This window comes from Stenella coeruleoalba, assembly GCF_951394435.1.
Source record: "Stenella coeruleoalba genome assembly, chromosome: 16".
Taxonomy (NCBI): Eukaryota; Metazoa; Chordata; class Mammalia; order Artiodactyla; family Delphinidae; genus Stenella; species Stenella coeruleoalba.
In genome coordinates, this window is record NC_137162.1 from 26,741,628 (window position 1) to 26,759,518 (window position 17,891).

At 43.6% G+C, this 17,891-nt stretch overlaps 1 protein-coding gene across 2 annotated transcripts in view; it reads left to right on the forward strand.

The window, feature by feature from the left end:
- The window catches only part of FBXW4 (F-box and WD repeat domain containing 4), an 80,808-nt gene that overhangs the window by 14,105 nt on the left and 48,812 nt on the right, over positions 1-17,891 (forward strand). For both annotated transcript variants that reach the window (XR_013824369.1, XM_079900828.1), the window contains exons 2-5: positions 2,272-2,367; positions 5,625-5,810; positions 6,248-6,380; positions 12,783-12,877. Coding sequence is in view for 1 of the 2 variants with exons in the window: in XM_079900828.1 (XP_079756954.1) it covers positions 2,272-2,367; positions 5,625-5,810; positions 6,248-6,380; positions 12,783-12,877 (510 nt within the window). In the remaining variant the exon portion in view is untranslated. The remainder of the gene's footprint in view (positions 1-2,271; positions 2,368-5,624; positions 5,811-6,247; positions 6,381-12,782; positions 12,878-17,891) is intronic.

Sequence of the window (17,891 nt, forward strand, 5' to 3'; positions counted from 1 at the left end):
CTTTTTTAATCTCTTTTTTCTTCTATGCAGTATTTAAAATTTAAATACTTTAAAGCCTGTTAGTTAAAAAAACTATTTTAAATGTACTCTTTTATTTTGGGGGAATTTATTATACCTATTGTGATATGAAATGAAAAATTTTTGCTCTGTTATCCAGTTTTATCAAAAGCATTATTATTATTTTAATGAGTATTTTTATCTTTACCAAAATATTACATTGTAGAAAAATTGGGAAATACATTAAAACACAAAGAAGAAAGTTAAAACACCCAAAGTTGCCTGTCCACAGTTAACCATTTTAGAGTCTGGAAATCTTCTAGTGTTCTTTCTAGGCATGCATATTTTTCTTCCCTCCCTTCTTTCTAATAAAGCTGGAACATGTAATACAAACCCAACAGCACTAATTAAGTAGTGATTTCTTTCCTTACTTTGAGATTTTACTTTGTATCTTTTAGAATCTTGAAAGCAGGACTTGCTTGCTGTCTTTTAGTAAAGGGTAGTAAAGGTGAAGATATAGTAGATACTGGAAGAAATGTTTGTTTCTCTCCTTTTCTCAGTAGACATGACAAGTTATTACTCTGTGTCCCAAGCAGTGTACCTTGTATTGTCCAGTGGAGCAAGTCAAGGAGACACAGGGGAGATATGGGGGCCTGAAATGGAATGTTCAAATTCTTGCCCACAGTTTCAAAATTCCGTCCAAATGTGCACTTTCACAAGGGACTTGAGCTCTTCTCCCTACCCCCTACCACTCCAACCCACCCCAAAACTATGCCATTCATGTTGCTGCTGAGCTCCCTCATCTCTTACTGCTCCAACTTTCTTCATCCAGAAAGTACTACTGACACTTCCCCTTCAACATTTTTTGAATGAAAAATTTAAAACATATAGAAAAGTTGAATGAATTGTATAATGAACACTCATACACCCGCCACCTAGATTCTACAGTGAACATTTTACTATGTTTGCCTTATCATGCATTTAAAGTGAGTTGCAGATATCAGTACACTTCACCTCTAAACAGTTTTGCGTGCATGCATATCATTGACTAGAGTATATTGGTTTATGGTTCTTTTTTTTTAAGAAAAATTTATATACAATGAAATGGTCAAATTTTAAGTTTATCATTTGATACGTTTTTGACAAATGCATACACACTTGCATGACCCAAATTCCTTCAAGATTTAGATATAAAGTGTTACCCCAGAAAGCTTCTACATATTATTTCCCAATCAATTCCCATCTCCACCCTGGTGGTCAACACTGTTCTGATTTTTTCACCATTCATTAGTTATCCTTCTAATCAAACTTCACATAAATGGAATCATACAATATGAACTGTTTTGTGTAAGGTTTCTTTCATTCAGAATGTTTTTGAGATTCGCCCACATCATTGTGTGTATCAATAATTCTTTCCTTTTTATTGCTGAGTCGTATTCCATTGTATGAATATGCACTGAAGTGTGTTTATCCATTCTCCTTTTGATGGATGCCTGGGCTGTTTACAACTTTTGGCTATTATGACTAAAGTTCCTATGAATAGTCTTGAGTAAGCCTTTTGTGGACATATGCTTTCATTTCTCTTGAGTAATTGCTAGGTTGTAGAATAGGTATATGTTTGGATTTATAATAAACTGCCAGACCTTTTCCCAGGCTGTACCATGTTCATCTCTCACAAGGATGTAGGAGAGTTCCTTATTCAAACACAGACACACACACACATACAGGGAGGATTTCTTCATATTTTGGGGCTTGTGTATTCATTTTGATGAGCAGAAAATTTTAATTTTGATAAAATCGAATTTATTGGATTTTTCTTTTATGTTATTGCTTTCTGTGTCTTACACTGTTGTCTACTTCCTGAGCCACAGAGATATTTTTATATTTTTTCTTCTAACAGCTTTATAGTTTTAGATTTTATGTTTAAATCTGTGATCTATTTTGAATTAATTTTTCTGTATGGTGTGAGGTAGGGATTTTTTTTTTTTTCCACATGGCTAACCAGTGGTCCCAGTACTCTTTGTCATCCCTTCTCTGTTAGATAGCTTTGGCATCACTATGGACACTCTAAAGGACAGGCTGTTCTCCTTGGCTTTCTTGATTATCCTAGTGTGGAGGGAGAAGAGTTATTTCTTACTTGTCTCCTAACCCGTTCACTTATATTCACATATTTTCTGGATGTTCTGAGTCCTGACTTGTAAAAAAAGCCCAGGGAATTTTCTCTGGTTGGCAATGAGTTGTAGTGATTGGATTATCTGCTCTGTCTGGACACAGGATGGCCAGTGTACCAGTGAAGGAACGGGTGAAGGTATCTCAGAACTGGAGGTTGGGGCGCTGCCGAGAGGGGATTCTGCTGAAGTGGAAATGCAGGTAAGTAGCCTCTTGACTCTTTCAGAGCTACCTGGGACATTAAAGAATGCTGGGAAATGAAAAATCTAGTCCTAGCTGGAGTATAAATGTGCCTGTCTTGGGTGATGGGGCACTGGTGATCCTTTAAATACCACAAAAGGGGCATCGGAGGGACAACTTTTTTTCACATTTAAAAAAAGATTATAAAAAATGTAATTTATTTTAACAGATTCCATATTTTTATGATTATAAAAATAATAAATGTTTATTGTAGAAATTTGAAAACATAGAAGAGCTTAAAGAAGGAAATAAAACTTACCTATAATCCTACCACTCAGAGGTAACCTCTGTTAATGCACCTCATCAAAAGAAATAAATGAAGCCAATATTTCAGCTCATCTTGTTTTACAATTTTTTTAAAAAATTTTCTACTCTAGAGAGTTACACCTTCACTCTTGGCTTCCTGTAGCCCTCTCCCCTACTTTTATTAAAAAGCAAAATAGGATCTGAAGGTTTGGATATGTATGTTACAGGAGGTAGAGCTTGGAAAAAATGGCAGGAAATTTAGATAATGGCTTTGGCACTGCTAATGCCACAAATTTTATACTTCATTGGTGCTGAATTATTTCATAGTTATTATTTGACTCTCTACCAAAAAAGTGCCCTTTGTTGATTGGTTGGAATGGATAGGGAACATCATGATTCCACATTCCAGCGGACCTGGACCTGTGCCGATAGGTTCAGGCAGGCTTCTTCATCTGATGACCTTTTTCTCTTGCTTGTATACAATTTCTGCTGCTTTCACTGACATGGGTTACTGCAAATTATGTGGTGGTGATGATGGTAAAGCAACTACAGGGGAGAAAGATGGATTTGTATGACAAAGGGCTTTACCCTCTGCTTCCCACTTTTGCCTTTTATTACCAGAAAGAAGAGTTTATTTCTCTAACAAGGTTTTGTTCCTGACGTCTGTTCGGGCTGGTTTCAAGCAATTTGGCAAATAAATACACAAAGTGGTTACCCGGCTGCCCCGTGATTCTCCACTGTTCACCTGACATGAACCTGGTTTCTTGTCCTGGGCAAATGGCTGTTTACCAGATGGCTCTAAACACATGAATTCCAAACCCCTCTGTTTGCTGCCCACTTGAGTGTGCCACAAACTCGTGCAAGGGGATGTTGAAGAGGAATGTGCATAATGAATGAGAGTGCAGGCATCTGCACACACTCTACACATGTTCCATATAATATTTGCACACGCTTGTAAAAACCTCATGTACAGAAACTAGTTACTACAAAGTCCAAGCTGCACTTAATGGTCCATCTTTGCAGAACTTTTCCACATTCCCATGACACTTGTATTAAGGAGTCTGGGGAAGAAACACAACCCAGTTTGCTCAGACAGGCTTGGCAGTGGGAGATGGTGTCTCTATAAATGGGGATGAATCATCTGTCCCTATGCTTTGCTTGGGACCTGGTAGCTCTAGGACCCCTATGTGGTGTAGGAGAGGCTGCTGGGATGTACCTTGTGCAAGGGGCTTAGTCCCCACCAGAGAGCATGGTGTCTGGCAGAGTCCTCTTTCTTCTTAAGTCTCACTCTGTGCCATGGGACTGACCTGTGGTTTCTAACCTTTTTTCCTCCTGCCAGTTTGTAGAGGGAATCTTTAACTATTTGTGTATTTCTTTTATCAGCTGCCTGTGAGAGCCAACTATTTCTCTGTAGTCTCTGAACTGTAGTAGACTGCTCTGGAGCTATGTTTTTCCATTGCCACACTTACCCTCTAATACAGAAATGTAGGTATCCTCTGTGAGGATTTAGGAATTTAATCAGTACATTAGCATCCTTTCCTAAATGGCTTTATTCCTTTCACTTAAAAATGGCCCTTTTGGGCTTCGCTGGTGGCGCAGTGGTTAGGAATCTGCCTGCCAATGCAGGGGACACGGGTTCAAGCCCTGGCCCAGGAAGATCCCACATGCTGCACCACAACTACTGAGCCTGAGCTCTAGAGCCCGCAAGCCACAACTACTGAGCCCATGTGCCACAACTACTGAAGCCTGCGTGCCTAGAGCCTGTGCTCTGCAACAAGAGAAGCCATGACAATGAGAAGCCCGTGCACTGCAACAAGGAGTAGCCCCCACTCACTGCAACTGGAGAAAGCCCGTGCACAGCAACGAAGACCCAACACAGCCAAAAAAAAAAAAAGGCCCTTTTGCTCTAGTAGGACAAGGGAATGGGGCTTCCCTGGGTTCACTCTTTTCCTTTCTCTATCACACCCTAACTGATCTATTGGGAAAGAGGTGTGTATGGAGGCCCTGGAACCTTGAAACTTATCACTTAAACTTCAGATCAGTGAGGACACAGAATGAAAAAATTACTTCATCTGGGTGGAAGGTTTCTTTTTGCCCTTCCCCACCCCTCAATCATTGCATTTTCGTTGCTCTGCCTACCCACAAGAAGTATAGGTAGCCAGTAATTCAAGCCTTAAGCATTCTCTATTTATTTATTTATTTAGGCCGCACCACGGGCAACTTGCAGGATAGTTCCCTGACCAGTGATTGAACCCAGGGCCATGGCAGTGAAAGCGCTGAGTCCTAACCACTGGACCGCCAGGGAAGTCCCAAGCATTCTCCATTTAAAAGTGATATTTAATTGGTCTTTTATTCTGACTTTCTTTTAGAAAGTCCAAAGAAGATTAGGTCACCACAAAGCTCAATCACTCTAGTTTTCTAAAGGTAGCCTAAGGGTAGGTAGTTTTGAAGGAGGTGAGTGAGGTATAGACTTAACCTTGCAGGTTATTGCTAAGTTGGGGATTGGTCAGCCTCTCCGGAGTTTGAAGTTGAATTCTCATGCTATATCTTCTTTTTTTTTTTTTTTTTGAGGAGGTTTCTTCTTTTTTAAAAAAATTAATTAATTAATTTTTGGCTTCTTTGCTGCATGCGGGCCTTCTCTTGTTGCGGTGAGCGGGGGCTACTCTTCGTTGTGGTGCGTGGGCTTCTCATTGCAGTGGCTTCTCTTGTTTCAGAGCACGGGCTCTAGGTGTGTGGGCTTCAGTAGTAGTGGTACACGGGCTCAGTAGTTGTGGCTTGTGGGCTCTAGAGTGCAGGCTCAGTAGTTGTGGCGCACAGGCTTAGCGGCTCTGCGGCACGTGGGATCTTCCCAGACCAGGGCTCAAACCCGTGTCCCCTGCATTGGCAGGCAGATTCTTAACCACTGCCCCACCAAGGAAGTCCCTTCATGCTATATCTTGATGGTCCTTAAATTTTGTTTTCCATCTCTGCAGTCAGATGCCCTGGATGCAGCTAGAGGGTGATTCTCTGTACATATCCCAGGCTAATTTCATCCTGGCCTATCAGTTCCGCCCAGATGGTGCCAGCTTGAACCGGAGGCCCCTGGGAGTCTTTGCTGGGCATGATGAGGACGTTTGCCACTTCGTGCTGGCCAACTCGCATATTATCAGTGCAGGAGGGTAAGTGCTGCAGGCTTCTCCTTCCTTCCTCCTCCTCAGTATTCTTCAGAGACCTTCTGCCTGCCTCTGACTTTTCTGTCTCAACTCCAAAGGGATGAGTAGGGAGACTAGAAGAAGGGGTAATTTTTTTTCCATTTAAAGCAGGTACTTCATAGTGTTAGCTGGAGAAGGAAAACAGGAAGAGCCTTTAATGAAAAGTGAAACTGGTTTTGATACTCTCAAGTGGGAAATTTGTTTTGTCTCTCAGCCCTCTGTTCAGCCCCAAGTATACTGAAGAAGTAAAGGTATCTAGAAACTCAGCACCTTATTGGGCTGAATTGTCTAAAGCTTAGCAAATTTGGAAGTCATTGGAGACTCCAGCTGTTTCTGTAGACTTGTTCTTTTCCTACAGAGAGAATAACTGGCTCTTGGGGGTTGGCTTCTTATTTCTCTTGTAGAGATGGGAAGATTGGCATTCATAAGATTCATAGCACCTTCACTGTCAAGTACTCAGCCCATGAACAGGAGGTGAACTGTGTGGATTGCAAAGGGGGCATCATTGTGAGTGGCTCCAGAGACAGGACGGCCAAGGTGAGGTGGTCTCCCCCTTACATACTGTTATTTCCTACTGTCTATAGGGAGTGGGGTGGGAGAGGGTGGATAGGACCTTGAGTCTCAGGATTGGCTGAGGGTACTGAGTTGGGGCAGTGGGGGAAACGACACAATAAAGAACTCACTTATGTGCCTCTGGCATGCAGCTTGCCATGCCAGGCTATGTCCCTGCCAGCTGGCCTGGGAAAGGAGTGGACAGTGGCTGGGAAGCTTGCCACTCACTTGAAATGTGGCGTGAACTCAAAAACAGAGGCCTGGCCAGCTTTTCCTCCCTGAGCTGAGTTTTCTCAAGTTTGTGGGTTGAGTTCTAACCCCAATATTTTATTTTAAAATCTCCCTCCTTTTGCTCACTCTCTGTTTGAGAAGGTTAATTTTTTACCACCTTGTTTATAAGCAATCGGGCTGATAATTAAAATGTGTTTTTACTGCTTCTCTGGAGAGTGATGTGGTCAGTAAGCAGTGGAAGGACGACTAGAGGAGGGCATTGTTTGTTGTGTCATTGCCAAGTTGCCTGGTCTAAAGTCAGACATCTGCCAAGGCCCAACAGAATGAGACTGATAAAGTAGTGTAACCCCTGCTTTATGGACTCAGCTCCTCCACGTCTGGGTCAAATAGGCTTTGACCCATGAGGCAGAGAAGAACTTTCTCCATCCCTGTGTCCAGTAGCCCTTGCCAGGACCCACACATGCCTGATCCTTTGAGACTGCTGTGGGAACTTTGCTGATAATTCAGCTGATGGTGCAGGAAGCTCGATAGGTTCTTGCTTGTGTGTTTCCCAGCATCTGGAGATTCCACAGTGCTGATAGGAGCAAAATGCTTGACCATGTCAGCAAATGGGACTCTAGGACACATAGAGAGGGGACTCAGGAGAGAGAAGTTGCAATCTTTACTAACTTTTCTGGCTCCATGTTCCCGCTAGTGATTACACCTTCATGTGAAAATGTTGCTAATTTATGTAAAAAGAAGGACTAAATACGTTCCTTTGTATTTATGGAAGTTTCTCCTCCCTTTGCTAATTTTTTCCTTACACTTTGTATTTTGTCAGAGAGACGTGTGCATCAGCACAGGGAGCCTGAGAAAAATTCAGAAAACCTTCTTCTTCTTTTTTTTTTTTTTAATTTAAAACAACAGAAATTTATTACCTCCCAGTTCTGGAGGCCAGAAGTCTAAAATCAAGGTTTCTTCTTTTTAATTAATCTTTATTGGAGTATAGTTGCTTTACAATATTGCGTTAAGTTTCTGCTATACAGCAAAGTGAATCAGCTATACGTATACACATATCCCCTCTTTTTTAGATTTCCTACCTATTTAGGTCACCACAGAGCATTGAGTAGAGTTCCCTGTGCTATATAGTAGGTTCTCATTAGTTATCTGTTTTATACATAGTAGTGTATATATGTCAATCCCAATCTCCCAATTCATCTCACCCCAGAAAATCTTTTGAACCAACATGGAAACTGAATTTCCTATCTCTTGCTTCCGAATCCCCCACCCCATACTTACTTCAGGTTTCTGATTGGTCATTGTCTCTGTACCATTCCTTGTAAAGAGACCAACCTTAACTTGCTATACTGCTCAGAAGTCAATTTGCACAGAAACCTTTTGTGCATGTGGGACCTAGATAGTCTCATCTCATTCTAGCATTTTCTTGTCACAGCTTCAAGCTTCCCCGTGAAGCCTTCAGTGACATCTCTTCTATCCATTTCTCTGTGGTATGACACCCAGAGCAGTGTACAGCTAAGCTTTATGACCACAGGTAGCAATTCAGGGCTATAGACTGCTTACAGTTGAAGATTGACAGCAATTTTATTTAGGATATTGGGTTAGTTTCATGTTTTAAGTATAATTATTTACTGGTTTAGAGTTTTGAAGCATTAAAATCGGTACTTTCTAATTCTAAAATTGTCACTGCAGTAGATCCTATTCCTTTTGAGGATTTCTTTTTAGTCAGTGACAGAATTCTCCCCCCTGGTTCTTCAACTCCAGGAAGCTAGTCAGCTGTTTTGCGATTTCCCAGTGACCTCCAGGCCAGCTCATCTTTTTGGCTTTCTGGATGCTGCTTCGGTTCCCTCCTTCTATTGTTGTCTTTGCATTTAGCCGTCTTCATCTTCCTGGACCATTTTCACATTACCCACGTTTAGTCTTTTATAACTGACTTTCCATTTCTTTTTGGTGGCATCTGTAATTCTCCAGCTGCTTGTACAGGTTTCTAATACCTGAACCTACATAAGAACTTAGTCATGTTTGTCTGTAAACATCTATAGCCTGTTTTTTAGGAGTTCCCCAAAATGGACTATGTTTTAGGGAAGAGATTTATTGGGGTGAAGGGAAACAAAACATTTTCTTTGCAAAACTTCTGAGCTAGGGACTGCCCAGAGAGCTTCCTTCCCCTGCCTCCAATCCTAGTTTCAGATTTACTGTGACTTAGCTTGGATTGCCCCTCTGGGCTTTGGTGAGGCTGGCCCCATCCTGAGATGTGATAGGATGGTAGCTTACATTCTTGCTGGGCCTTGGCCAGGTCTGATCATTCCTTCATTTTTTTCCATTTTCTTTATTCTTTCTTTCATTCTGATAAGTGCTTACTGTATGTGAGGCTTCAAAGGGGAAGAAGATACAGCCTTTCCTTAAGGGGAGTTGAGACTGCATGCACTAGCTATGAAGCTATGAAGCTGGTTGGAAGTGGTCAGGACTATGAAGTTTAAGGCTCTAGGAAAAGGGCCAGAAAGTTTGGAGGGTGGAGAGATCACATTTGACTTGGAAGGGGAGATTTTATGAAGGAGGGAACATTTGAACTGTTTTTTTTTCCTTTTAGGTGTTTTTCAGTGCATAGGTTTGCTTTTTTTGTTTTATAATAACATAGAATGTAACCAGGCACTGTGCTAATAAGCACTTTATTTATATTTATTCATTTTCTCATTCTATCCTTTAGGGTAATTTTTCCCCACATAATTATGGTCATAATATATCTATTTTTTAAATGAATTTTTATTGGAGTATAGTTGATTTACAATGTTGTGTTAGTTCCTGCTGTACAGCAAAGTGAATCAGTTATACATATACATATATCCACTCTTTTTTAGATTCTGTTCCCATATAGGTCATTACAGAGTATTGAGTAGAGTTCCCTGTGCTCTACAGTAGGTTCTTATTAGTTATTTATTTTATATATAGTAGTGTGTATATGTCAATCTTAATCTCTTAATTTATCCCTCTCCTGCCTTCCCCCTTGGTAACCATAAGTTTGTTTTCTATATCTGTGACTCTATTTCTGTTTTGTAAAGAGGTTCATTTGTACCATTTTTTTAGATTCCACATACAAGAAATATCATATGATATTTGTCTTTCTCTGTCTGACTTACTTCACTCAGTATGACAATCTCTAGGTCCATCCATGTTGCTGCAAGTGGCATTATTTTGTTCTTTTTTATGGCTGAGTGATATTCCATTGTATATATGTACCACATCTTTATCAATTCCTCCGTGAACAGATATTTAGGTTGCTTCCATATCCTGGCTATTGTAAATAGTGCCACAATGAACATTGGGGTACATGTATGTTTTAGAATTATGGTTTTCTCTGGATATATGCCCCAGGAGTGGGATTGCTGGATCATATGGTAGTTCCATTTTTAGTTTTCTAAGGAACCTCCATACTGTTCTGCATAGTGGCTGTACCAATTTACATTCCCACCAACAGTGTAGGAGGGTTCCCTTTTCTCCACACCCCTTCCAGCATTTATTGTTTGTAGATATTTTTGATGATGGTCATTCTGACCTGTGTGAGGTGATATCTCATTGTAGTTTTGATTCGCATTCATAATATATCTTATATACCCAATGTACCCTGCTGTGTCTACTTTATTTTATAAGGTTTTCCATTTTTATTGCAAATTACTTGTGTCATCTTTAATGGCTTCACAATGGACTCACCATAATTTAGTTACTATTTTTCCTATTGGTGGATGTTTGTATCTATTTCTTTCCTGTAGTAATAAGGACCACCATTATTGATGCCTAATGTCTGCCAAATACTGTGCTTCTGTGCTGGGTGCTTTACACTTATCTTCATTTTTCCACACTGCAACCCTAAAAGATAGGCATTATTTCCCATTTTATACATGAGGAAACTGAGGCTAACAAGTTATAAAATATCCCTAACATCAGAGATAAATAAGTAGCAACTAGGGTTCCAACCCAGATTTGTCTAATCCTAAAGCCCATGTATGCTCTTTCTGCTATTGCAGGCTGCAGGGAATATTTTTATCATTTAGGTTTTTCTTCGTTTTAGGATTATTTTCTTAGGATAGAGTCTCAACAATAGAATTACTGAGTTGAAGGCTTTGGTTATTTTAAGGATCTTGATACATATTGCCAACTGCGTGCGTGTGTGTGTGTGTGTGTGTGTGTGTGTGTGTGTGTGTGTGTGGTACGCGGGCCTCTCACTGCTGTGGCCTCTCCAGTTGCAGAGCACAGGCTCCAGACGCACAGGCCCAGCGGCCATGGCTCACGGGCCCCGCTGCTCCACGGCATGTGGGATCCTCCCGGACCGGGGCACGAACCTGTGTCCCCAGCATCGGCAGGTGGACTCTCAACCACTGTGCCACCAGGGAAGCCCGCCAACTGCTTTTTATAAGGACTGTGTAAATGCCCACTCCCACTGAGTTATATCTTCTCCAGGGTTGGGTCTGTTTTGAATTTGATCACTGAGGGTTAAGATGTGATCAGCATACTCATGTTTTGGTGGATGGTGTGCTACTACTGGTGCGGGTCAGGAGGGCCACTTTCCCCAGATCGTGCTTGGGAAATTGGCAGCATGCTTCCAGAGCCACCCCTGGAGACCAGGAACCTTGTTCTGTGGTTTTCAGTCTGGGGATCCACCAGCCTGTTCAGTGGAGGACACTAGTGAATTCAGGCCTAGGGCTGCCCCCAGAGATTTTGTAATCAGAGTCTCTAGTCACCCACACCAAACAAGAACCTGCCTCCTAGGTAGTTTGCATCAGGGAAAAGAAAAACTTCTCTTCCAAGCCAAGGCTGTCTGAAAGAGGACATTAGATGCATCTAGTTACTACCAAAGTGACCTAATCCAGAAGAATGAGCCAGAATCCTGGCATTCCAGGAAAGTTGTGGTGTTTACCTTTGTTTTCTGCCCTTCCTTATTCAGATCTTCTTGTTAAATTTATTTTCTTTTCCCGATGTTGGGAAAAGTAACTCACACCCTTCTCCCCCTATCATAGACACACAAAATCTAAGAAACACTTTCTCCTTTTATAGAGAAGAGGTATCATGTGATCCTAAGCAGTCAGGACCACCCCCACTCCATCACCTACCCCTTAAACTCAAGGAGTGTTTCCTGAAAGTTCTTCCATCTAAGGTCCTGTCTGACTTTTTTGTGTTCCCCTTATAGCACTGCAGGGACCTTGAGAGGTCACTGATCCATCTGGCCTCCTCGGGATCCCTCCTTGGCTGCTGTCTGGGGACAGCCCTGTACATTTGAGGTTTCCTCTCTGTTTGGTTAGAGGCTTAGTCCCCTGTGTGTGTCATCTGGGGTAGGGTGAGGTGAGGGGGCCTTGTGCTTAATGGGAGATTTCTAAATGCACTGACCGCTGAGAGGGCTCTGTGAGTGTTGATTAGAGTTAAGCCCAGAGTGGCTGCTAATGTACATTCCTGACTGATAGGGACCAGATAATGTGCTCCAAGCAATATTTTTAACCAGTAGGAGATATGGAAGCTTAAAAGAGTTAAGCTTTTCTGCTACTTTTGGTGACACTAGGTGCTAAATTCCCTGCTGACATGAATAGGACTGGATTCTGGGCATTATCAACAAACAAACAACAACACACCACCTTCCCACTTTGAAGTCCTCTTCTTCCATTTTTCCTTCCCTTGGATCTTTCTTTTTACTCCTCTCTCTCTAATTCTAATCTAATTCTATCTCTGTCCACTCATACTGGGCCTTGATCTTCCTCCCTCTCCCTACCTCCCCAAAGTAAAATCTTGGTGAGAGACAGGAAAAAGAAAATCCACAAACACGGGGAGGTTACTAAGAGAGGCAAGCCTCACCTGCTCACGCGTCTCAGTCAGGTCTCAGCTGAGGAACGTGGAACTCCTGATTCCCTGGTATACAATTGGCTGCTGCGTAAGGGCTCTCAGGTGGACGTGAAAGGGTGGTTAGGACTGGGAGCCAGCGTCTGTTTGGGCGGTAGGCAAGGCAGAAGCTGGAGAGGTCCCTCTGCTGCTACCCTGAGCTCTGTGTGTACAGGATAGAAAGGATTCTCCATTTCCCCACCCACCCTAGGAACAGTGACTCCACCTGGTGCATTTTCCAACCCTCATCCCGATCCCAGGCAACGCCAACGAGAGCATCTCCTCTCCTGTTTCCAGGTATGGCCTTTGGCCTCAGGCCGGCTGGGGCAGTGCTTACACACCATCCAGACTGAAGACCGAGTCTGGTCCATTGCTATCAGCCCATTGCACAGGTAAGGGAGATGTTTTGGTGTATGGTTTTATCCCATGTAATAATGCTTTTATTTTATGAGGTCAGGTGGGCGTCATCAGGAGAGGCTTGGGGCCCATGTCCAGTTGGGCCCTCGTGCAAAGTCGTGTATGTGGAGTAGATTTGTTGACAATTATAGCAGAAGTGCCGATTTTGATGACGGCTTTACCCTACCCTTTGGTCTGACTGGTGTTTCTCTAGTTTTGCCTGTGATTGAATGAGCCTTGCATCCTGAATTCTGCTTTCTAGGCTCTCTTGAACCGAGGCAGGGCCTCTCTCCCCACCAGCAGAGTACATAGACACCCTCTCTGCACCTGCTCTGTCAGGGTGTTTAGTGTCTTTTCCCACTTCCTTCACCCCTCACTCCCCACCAAATGATCAATGGGAAAGCTGTAGGGCTGGTACCCTCCAACATCGGGTTTAAGTCAGTCACTTGTTTTATGAGAGAGTTGATCCCCCCTCTTGCAGCCCCCTTCAGCCTTTTTCTCCTCACCCCAAGGAGCCTGCACCCCTCCTCCTGCCCCTTCCACAACTTTCTTTCAAATTTTTTTCCTCCTAAAGAATTAGAGCCGATTAGCCACGTCATTAATTCTTCAATTTGACGGCTGATATAGCAGGACCTGAAACACATTGCTGACCTCAGAGAATGGAGACCCCGTTCCTTAGCATATTGACGATGGGAGAAGTTAATTAAAATTCCACAGAGCGGAGGTGTCGGCTAACCTATAAACCTGTCGCTGTTCAGAACAAATCATTCTAGCAATCCTAGGAAAAAGGGAAGGAAAGACCAGCAGGGAGTAGAGAGGCCTAAGTGTGTGGGAGCAGAGGGTGGAAAATGGAGCCATTGAGCTCTGGCCCCTCCTCAGTTTCTTCCTAATGCTGCCCCCTTTAAAGCCAGTTAGCCAAGCCTGGGTGTCTGTGGGCTGGATATGTGTAAGGGTGGGAGGTGACAGGTAGGCTGGTGACTTCATCTTGGTGGTTACCTGAGGACTCCCGCTGGCTTCAGGAGACTGGGGTGGCCTGGGGTGAGGTCGGTGGTGGAGGGATGCTCTTAAGGCTGGAGATGGTCCATGTGCTTCCTGCACATGGAATTAGGCTAAAGACACATACAGGCTCTCCCAGCATCCCCATCTTCATATTCCTCTACTCTAGCCACCTCCTCTGGAATGTGTTAGGCTACGTGTTAACAGAATAGAGCGTGGCAGCTGTTGAAGATGATGTCAATAAAAGGTTGAGGACAGTGTCTGCCTTCGTCACTGAGAAGCAGTTTAGATCACAATAAACTGACTTTGGGGCTTTTTTGGCCACAACTTGGAAGCTGGCTTTGAGGAACGACCTAGCTTCCTAATATTACTAGCACTGCTCTATAACTACTACTGTTACCAGCAGCTAACATTTATTAGTCATATGTTCTATGCCAGACCCTCTGCTAAGTCCTTGATATGCCCCAACTTTGGTGAAAACCTAGGTCTCATGTTTTCTTAACATTCTCCTTAAATGTCTTCTTGGTGTACTTTCTTGCCCCTGGGATGACTCTTTCACTCACTGTTGGCTGGCTGTTTAGCTCCATGACCCACAGTTATTTGAGATGACCTTTACCCCAAGTCCACAAATGGTGTCTTGGACTGTTTTAAAAAAGTAGTTTGTATTTGGGATTCTGTCATTACACTAAATGACCAGAGTATATGTTGGTGTTCTCTCTGCTTCTTTTTCTCTTACCCCAAAATATATTGGGATAGGAATCTTTTCATCTTATTAGATCCATTTCTTCTCACTGTGTCAATGAATTTGAACCTTTCAGTAAACTGAACCATTTTCCCAATCTTGGAAGACACTGCCTCCTAGCTGTAGGGTCTGTTCTGGGAAACTGGAGTTCTGCTTTGCCACCAACCAGGAGGGTGGCCTCGGGTAAGTCCTCGGAGCCGTGGTTTCCTCGTCTGTTAAATATGAATACCATTTCTTTCATAGTCCTTACTAGGTCATTGTGAAGATGATCTGAAATAATGAATATGAAAATACTCTACAAAGCTAAAAGGGCTAGAATCTTGTGTCAGCCAGAATCTCTCCCAGCTGGTAAAGCATTTGTTTAGCTGCTTTAGCTGCTCTCATGTCTCCACCCTTCCCTGGGGCTTCTCCTGTCCCTCATGGAGTTACACTGCTCTTTTGCATTCTTCTTGAGGTGGGGACTCAGCAGGAATCTCTTTCCTTTCCTTTTCCCCTGTGGTTTTCCTGCCCTCCGTGGCTGCCTCTGTTCCCTTCCCTGCCACCTTTCTTGTTGAGTGTGGTCGTCAGTGTCACTAATGTGATGTGGCCGTGAACCCCTTGTGAAAAACACGAGAGTGGGTGGCCAGCAGCTGTCCTCCAAGGAGCCTGGACAGTTGGGAGACCTGGCACATCTCAGTCTCTTTCTTCTATTTAAAATAATTTGTCAGAGCTATTCATCGTATTTATCTTTGATGCTGGGACTTATCTGCCTTCTTTTCACATGTGTGTACTTAGAAACTTGTAGCATGAAACATGAAACCTCAAGCCCTAGGCTTAACTTGAGGTGTTCGTGACTGGGAGAAAGCAGGTATTCTGTCCTGTGTCCAAATGTCACCTCTTCTTCCTTTCTTGACCTTGAGTTCTTGGTTTGTAAATACTCTTGGAGGATAATATTTAATACCAGTCATGTGCTTAGAGCCATGTTTAGGTACTCAAAAAATGGAAGGAAAACCAGTAGGCTTCATGGGAAGGTGGCAGGCAAGGACCTTTCCCTCTACCTCCTATGTGCCCTCCAACCCATCTTCTGGCCCCAACACTAATAACTCTGCTTTTAGGATTTATGACTTATAGATGCAGCCTTCCTTCTGTAGAGGAGGCCCAACTGGGAGCTGTTTGGTGAGTGAAAGTACTGGTTGAGATGGAACTGAATTGAGATGCTGGAGGTGGAAGGGCACACGTCTGGGTGTGATTGTGGGTCCTAACTGGTCTCAGGATACGATCTCCTGAGGTCACATAGAGTTCTGAGCACTTTTCCATAAGTATCACAGAAAAGCAGAATTTTTAAAACATGCAGTACATTGTATTGCCATTAAAAGATTATTTCTAGCTGAATACAGTTAGTAAATACTCAGAGTAAGGAAATGAACTGTTAAAGACTCGATTTCATCCCTTCTATTTTCCATCTCTTTTTTTCTCACTCCCTTTCCTCTGTGCTCCCTGTGTATTGACTGAACACTTGCTGTGGGGTAGCTCTCCTGAGGATCTGATTCAGTGGTGGGGGAAAGATGGGGGCACAACTGTAGTGGTTGCCAGATGATACTGAGTGCCTGAAACTAGTCTGTCTCTGGTTGAGGAAGGGAGAGGGTCATTCCCCTCCTGGCAGAAGGAGAAATTGAGGCTCAGAGAAGGGCACATGTGGGACGGGGCAGAAGAGGCTCAGGTCTCCAGCTTATTGCCACGTGCTGTGGTGCAGAGGGAGGGCCACGAGGCAGGCCTTTACGTCACTGCAATGCCTTCATCCACCAGAATCTTGGACAGTAGCTGTGGCCCTTGAAAGCCTCTGTGGGGATCTGGGAACATTCTCTTTCTGGAGGCCAGAGTTGAGATAGCGAGGGGGAGGGGAGGAAGGCAGTATGTAATCAAGGCCTGGGCTCACTCGTGTAGCTGTGAATGCTTACACCATCCCAGGAGTGCCAGTGCACATAGATCTTCGGTTTGCAGGGCCCTTCCAAGCTGGCTGGGGGGTGCCTTGATGTTGAAATGAGTCTGGAGCCCCATTGCCCTGTTTGCCTTGGAGGGGAAGAGAGAGAAGCCCACAGCGCCTCCTTCCTCTGCAGACACCATATTTATTGCCCTCCAAAAAGAAGGAGGTGCTCAGAAGAATCCTTTCCCCATCTCCGAGCAACACTTGCTATCACGTGAGTGAGTGTGGTCAGGAAGGCTTCCCAGGAGCCTTGGGTTTTAATCCCTTCTCTCTTGTTTCTGTCATTAGGGAAACATATGAGTGGTATAGGTGTGGAAACTTTTCTTAGCTGTGTTATTAAATATACAATATAATTTAGTGTAATTTTGCTCACTGTGGTGGCCTGTTTGTTTTGGGGGGGGATTAGTCCAAGTCTGCCTGTAATGTACCGATTCAAATTTGTAAAGTGAGTTGTGGCCTCTGGGGGGTTTTGATGGAGGAGCTGCCCCTTCTTGCTTCATTTCTCCCGGAGGTGAGGGAGAGTCTGGAAGGAAAGCCATCACTGTGTACTGTTTGGTAAGGGGGTGGATTTCTGGGGAGAGTGGGTGTTTGTTCCCAGTGTCTACAGGGTTTACTGTGTGTTGTGTGTGTGGCAGACACATTCACCAGCCTTTTGAAATACGCCCTTCTTTAGTGAAAGGTAATTGCATCTGGAGTTTTCTCTGACAGGTTTGAAAGATTGGAAAAAAGGAGGCAGCCAACTTTTAGTTTAGATTCTTTTGGTTCCCAGTGGTTCAGCAACTCTTTGGCCCTGGGCTTCCTAACTCACTCAGTGCTTTTAGGGGAAGACAAATCAAAAGTAAATGTTGTGCCTCTGAGTTTTGCTTTTTCTAGTTGGTGATAAAGAGCTGGTTCCTGAAGGGGATCCCTAACCTTGATAACCTGAGGAAAGACTCTGATGGATGACTTTGTCATGCCTCACATTGTCGCTGCTCATCCTGATGGTTTGGCCCACAGCTGTCAAGATCTGTCTCTTCTCCCTTCCCAGGGTCAGGGGCTTGTCTGGGGAAAGGACACCTTCTCTAGGCGAGGAGTGGCTCAGTGTCCCCTGTTGCCAGGCTGAAGACCACACTAGAGGGAGTCTCCTGCGTGTGGTGGCCCTAGATAAGAGAGTCTGAGGTACAAAGACAGCATGGAAGGACCAGAGGCTGGCATGGCTGGAAGGGGCTGCATGATGCCTGGAGAAAGAAGGAAGCTCTGCGTGATGCTAGGTGGGCCCACTGGTCCAGCCTAAAATGACCTAAGATTGGAAAGAGATCAGTGTAGAGAT